This window comes from Vipera berus (assembly GCF_964194415.1).
Source record: "Vipera berus genome assembly, chromosome: 3".
NCBI classification, from domain to species: Eukaryota; Metazoa; Chordata; class Lepidosauria; order Squamata; family Viperidae; genus Vipera; species Vipera berus.
Window position 1 is genome coordinate 175517320 of NC_138204.1, and position 6000 is coordinate 175523319.

General features: G+C 37.9%; 1 protein-coding gene across 1 annotated transcript in view; it reads left to right on the plus strand.

The window, feature by feature from the left end:
* The window catches only part of SNTG1 (syntrophin gamma 1), a gene marked incomplete at both ends in the record, with an annotated part of 104956 nt that extends 100031 nt beyond the window's left edge, over positions 1-4925 (plus strand). The window contains 2 exons of the mRNA XM_081324678.1: positions 3237-3347; positions 4722-4925. Coding sequence (XP_081180804.1) covers positions 3237-3347; positions 4722-4925 — 315 coding nt within the window. The remainder of the gene's footprint in view (positions 1-3236; positions 3348-4721) is intronic.
* Positions 4926-6000: the final 1075 nt, after the last annotated feature.

The following is a 6000-nucleotide window of genomic DNA, read 5'->3' on the forward strand; positions in this document are numbered from 1 at the left end:
ATTATGCATAAACTGAGCACTACAACCTGTTTACTAGACCCATGTCCCTCCTGGCTGGTTTCAGCTGCCGGGGAGGTGACAGGGGGCTGGCTCCAGGCAGTTGTCAACACTTCATTGATAGAGGGTGTCTTCCCTTCCGCCTTAAAAGAAGTGGTGGTGAGGCACCTCCTCAAGAAGCCTGCTCTGGACCTGGCCTCATTGAATAACTATTGTCCTGTCTCCAACATTTGCTTTGTAGCGAATGTTATTGAGAGTGTTGTAGCGCGTCAGTTCCCACAATTCCTGGATGAAGTGGACTATCTGGACCCATAATAGTCCAGTTTCAGGCCTGGCCACAGCACGGAAACGACATTGGTCGCACTGGTTGATGATCTCTGGTGGGCCCAGGACAGGGGCTGTTCCTCTGTCCTGGTCCTACCTGACCTCTCAGCAGCTTTTGATACCATCGACCATGGTATCTTGCTGCAACGGCTCGAGGGGTTGGGAGTGTGAGGCACTGTTTTATGGTGGTTTTCCTCCTACCTCTCGGGCCGTTCACAGTTTGTATCGGCAGGGGAACAGAGATCTACCCCAAGGCCCCTCTCTTGTAGGGTGCCTCAGGGGTCAGTTCTCTCCCCCCTCCTGTTTAACATCTGTATGAAGCTGCTGGATGACATCATCCGTGGCTTTGGGGTGAGGTATCACTAATATGCAGATGATACCCAGCTGTTCACCTCCACCCCTAGCCAACCCAATGATGCCCTTGACGTGATATCCTGGTGCCTGGAGGTGGTGAGGGTCTGGATGGGAAGAAACAGGCTCAGGACTAACCCCTCCAAGACCAAGTGGCTGTGGATACCGGCATCTCGTATGGTTCAACAAGTTCCATCTCTTTTGATGGGGGGGAGGCACTGCCCCCCTCAGAAAGGGCCCGCAACTTGGGTGTCCTCCTGGATTCATGGCTTAATTTGGAAGATCATCTAACAGCCGTGACCAGGGGGACCTTTGCACAGGTTCACCTAGTACGCCAGTTGTGCCCTTTTGTGGACTGAGATGCCCTATGCACGGTTACCCATGCCCTCGTCACTTCTCGCCTGGATTACTGCAATGCTCTTTACATGGGGCTGCCCTTGAAGTGCACCCGGAGGCTTCAGCTGGTGCAAAATGCGGCCGCACGGGTGTTTATGGGAGTATCTCGATACTCCCATGTTACACCACTCCTCTGTGAGCTGCATTGGCTTCCAGTTACCCTCCGGGTGCGATTCAAGGTGCTGGTAATAACCTTTAAAGCCCTATATGGCTTAGGCCCAGGGTACTTGCGAGACCACCTGCTGCCATTATCAACCTCCAATCCCCCGGTTCGCTCCCACAGAGTTGGCCTCCTCAGGGTGCCATCGGCCAGGCAATGCCCTCTGGCAACCCCCAGGGGGAGAGCCTTCTCTGTGGGCGCGCTGACCCTCTGGAATGAACTGCCTCCGGAGCTGCGGATGGCCCCTGACCTTCGGTCTTTCTGCCATGACCTGAAGACTTGATTATTCCAACAAGCGGGTCTGGACTGACTATGTTTTTTAAATTTGTCTTTTATTGAGTTAAATTGTCATGTATTAAAAATTTATTGTTTAATTCTTTTTTAAATTTTGTATTCCATGTTTCTTAAATTTTTTGTTGTGAGCCGCCCTGAGTCCTTAGGGAGAAGGGCGGCATATAAATTCAATAAATCTAAATCTAAATCTAATCCTAGTGGGGAAAAATTCACAAGAAATGGAAAAAAAACACCTCATCCCTTAAGACTACAAAATAAATCTGAAGAGAAAAAACCAGATTGGATAAAATGGAGTGTAGAGTTGTTGAAAACATCAGAGAGAAAGGAAGTGATAAGAGAAGCAGAGAAGAAAAAGCAAAAGATTTTCAAGAAACATGGAAAGGCAAAAGTCTCATACAAATGCACTCTATTTGATTTATTTCTTATAACTACAGTAATAGTCATGAATATATAGAAAAACTTTTTGATTCAGCAAAACACATTGATCAAGAAAGATACTGGTCAAAGGAAAAAGATTAAAGTGAAAATTAAGAAAATAGATGATGGGATCAACCAGAGAGAATATTTTAAAAAGAAACATTTGCTTCAATATGGTTAAAGAAATAGAAAGGATTTTGAATACATATGTCAGAGGGATGAATTCCTTAAATAATACTATATGCTTTTCCTCCCTTTTTTAGTTTATTTCTTGATATAAGTAATATAATATTGTTGAAATGGCTTAGATGAAGGAAATGTTTTAGATAATTAAATGTGTTTGAATTTAGGGAAATTACAATGTATAAAAATGTTTTGAATAAGAGTTAATGGATTAGATGACTAGACACATTGAATGGAATATTTAAAGATTAAATATATTTTTAATTATGGTTAAAAAGAATAAGAAATTTTGGGAATGAATATATATTAGCTTAGGAGGAATATATATTTTAAGTGCTATTTTACTTTTTATGTTTCTTTACTTTTGTTTATTGTTTTTACCTATTCTTTTTAAGAAATGTAAAAGTGTTGAGATGGTTTATATGGGAAAAATGGATTTAATTTTTTAAATGTTGAGAAGATCTTAACCAGCAAGAATATTTTGAACTTTATGGGAGAAACAAATGTAAATAAGGACTATAACAGGCTATAAGATGAGGCAACCAGAATGATTAGATAGAAAGAAATATTATATTGATGTGATCATTATTTCTAGGAATATTGGGTAAAATCATATATGTAACTGTTATTTTTTGAAATAATAAGAACTGTATTAATTCAAGGTTTGCAAAGAAGACATTTTGGGGAAAAGGGGAAATCAACTAAATGTACTATGTGGATTATGGATTATAGAAACCAATTGTTAATGATTTTTCTTTACAAATGTAAACCCAGAAAACACACTGCTTACCAACTATTAAGTGATTTATATTTTAAAAAAATCAATAGAATATATGGGGGGGCAGGAGAGATGACCAGAAAACAGAGCCAGATTACTACACTGACCATTCATTTAACAAAATGTAAATAAATAACTCATTTTTTCTTCCTGATATCTCTCTTCTGTTATTAAATAGGATCACTGAAGTTAAAAATTTCACTTCAGATAAGAGAAAAATGTATTTGCTAATATCGATATCATTGGTAGATTGAAAATTTCCCAGATATACATTTTCCTCTGTAGCAGTTTTGAACATTAATGTATATATGTGTTTTTGTTGTTTGTTTCCTTTAGGCTGTACTATGGCGGTACAAGTTTTCCCAGCTTAAGGGGTCTTCAGATGATGGCAAGAGCAAAATTAAATTTTTATTTCAAAATCCCGACACTAAGCAGATTGAGGCAAAGGTAAAGACAAGAACACAATTCCTTTTCCATTATGAAATTATTGGTAACCAAATAGCAGGATGTACCAATTTGTCTGAATTCAGAATTGGCACAGCCAGAGCATTGTGTGCCGAGTTCAGAACTGGCACAGCAGTTTGACTGTGGCTAACTAAGAGAAGTAAAACAGCTTGGTGTAGTGGTTAAAGCATCAGGCTAGTAACTAGTGAACCGTGAGTTCTATCCTATATTCAGCCTGAAGCCTGCTGCATGACTTTGGGTAATCACTCTCTCAGCCCTAGGAAGGAGGCAGGGGCAACCACTTTCAAAAATGTTTCCAAGAAAACTGCAGGGACTTGACCATACTGTCACTGGGAGTGAAAGCTAACTCAAAGGTTAGCTTTGAGTTAGCGAACCACAGAGTAAAGTAGGAATAGCAGTCCAAAAAAAGTAGAAAAGTAGAAAAATCACTTGTTTCTCTTTTAAAATATCGGACTGATAGGGGCCAATGATGGTACATGCATTGTGTCATCACATCATAGAGGTAGTAACTGCTGCTGCTGTAAAGTGGGAGATTGGAGGCTTGGAGGAAGAATCCCTAAAGTTCAATTTTATTTTTTCCTCATTTTTCCTATTCAGTAGAGATACATAGGATAAAATCTATATTTCAAAAATGAGTAATTTGCAGTTTGTAATACTGAGAAATGTCTCAGCGGGTTATGTTGTAAGGCAAAGGTCTTCAAACCCCTGGTTGGCTGAGGAATTCTGGGAGTTGAAGTCCACAAGTCATAAAAGGGCCAAGTTTGAAGACCCCTGTTGTAGGAGCTCCTGTTTTGATTTGTAATGACCAAAATAGGGATGTGCTTGAGGAATAGTCTGGCTAAGAAATGCAGAAAAAAGCTCTTTATATACAATATTCTGATATTTTGTACTTCCGACACACAAAGTCTTGAACACAGAGATTTTAACATTTGTTACAATTTTATGATCAGAAATGTTCTATTTCTAAAAGATTGATAAAAATGAAATACAAAAGTATGTGAACTAAAATTTATTTTGGACTATTTAAGGACTATACCCATCACATAGTACCTTTTTTATTTAACACTCTTTCCCCAATTATTTGGAAATGTAAAATAATTATAGTTAAAAATTTATATTCTAAAATTATAAAAACTGTGAGTTTAGTAAACTGGATATAAAGAAAGTAATTTTGTAGTAAAACAAAAAAAGTTTAGCTTTCAGAGAGAATAATAGAACTGTGTGTATTATGAGTATATTTGATTTTCCTAAGCCTTTGTGTTTATGACTGCAACTGCTACTTGGTCATTTTATCACAATACATGATAAATAAATTGGTTCGTCTCTCATATCTGATCATTTTGCTTTCACTTTCAGGAATTGGAATTTTCAAATTTATTTGCAGTTCTGCATTGCATCCACTCATTCTTTGCAGCTAAAGTGGCATGTTTGGACCCACTCTATGTTGGTAGTCAAGCCACAACTGCCACTACTTCTGCTTCTGTTGCTTCATCTTCTTCTTCTTCTGCTACTACTACTGCCACCTCATCTGGCAGTTGCAAATTAAAATATATGACTTGATAACTCCCAGTCCTGCACTTGTATTCTTCCACAAGTATGTACAACTGCTGTATAAATATTTATCAACTTATTCCTTGGAGTACAGCAAGCATTACAACCAACTCAAGAAAATGTGGCAGCTTTCTGCAGAATATGGTCACATGGGATCATAAATTAAATCTCAGTTTTACAAAGCAACAGTACACAATGAAGTTGAAAATCCCATTGTGGACCAATATCTTTTTACTATAATTTCATTGTGCTTTGACAGCATTCAAAGAAAAACCAACAAAAATAACTGATACATCACTATGCTTAAGCATTTAATACAATTTTCAAAACTCAATAACAGAGCAGTATCATTTCCTGGGTTTCCAAATGTTTTTCTATGACAATTTACTCAGCTCTGTATTTGAAGTAACATTTTCTTAATAGACTATATATGAAAGAATGACAAGCAAAAGGCACAGAGCGTGTAAGAACAATGAACTGACCATGGAAAGTGATAACTCCTTAACAAAGAAAAAGAAAGCACCTTAAATACCATTACAATTTTGTGTCATTTGGAACTAAATTCATGGTCATTTTTATTTTGCTTTCAAGCCATTATCGTGATGCTCAACATATAGCCATATTAGGCTAACAGTTTTAAAATTAAATATTGAAGCCATTTACAGTTGAAATCTACAATATAAGCCAGTTAGACTTTGTGTTCACAGAGAGCAGGAAAGGATTTATGTGGGGGGGGGGATAGAGGGAACTTACATAATTGTGTGTTCCTCCTACACAGTTGTTGCATAAAAAAACAAAATGTGTGAATGCTTGTAGCATTTGTCAGAATGCCCCAATATACTTTATTTTTGTCTGTATAAAATGTTGGTTTACAAACAATTGAACAATGTGGGGAGTTGTCATTCTCTGTTTTTCCCCTGGATTCATAGTGGTTAGACTTTTCTTCTTTTTGGTTTCATTTTAAGTGTTTCCTATTGCCTGTTTTTAGTGATCACAACTGGAAGAGCTCAGGGCTAACTATTTGCAAATTCTGCTGTATGGGAACTATTTTCCTGCTATAATAAGCTATGGTGTCCCCTTTCAG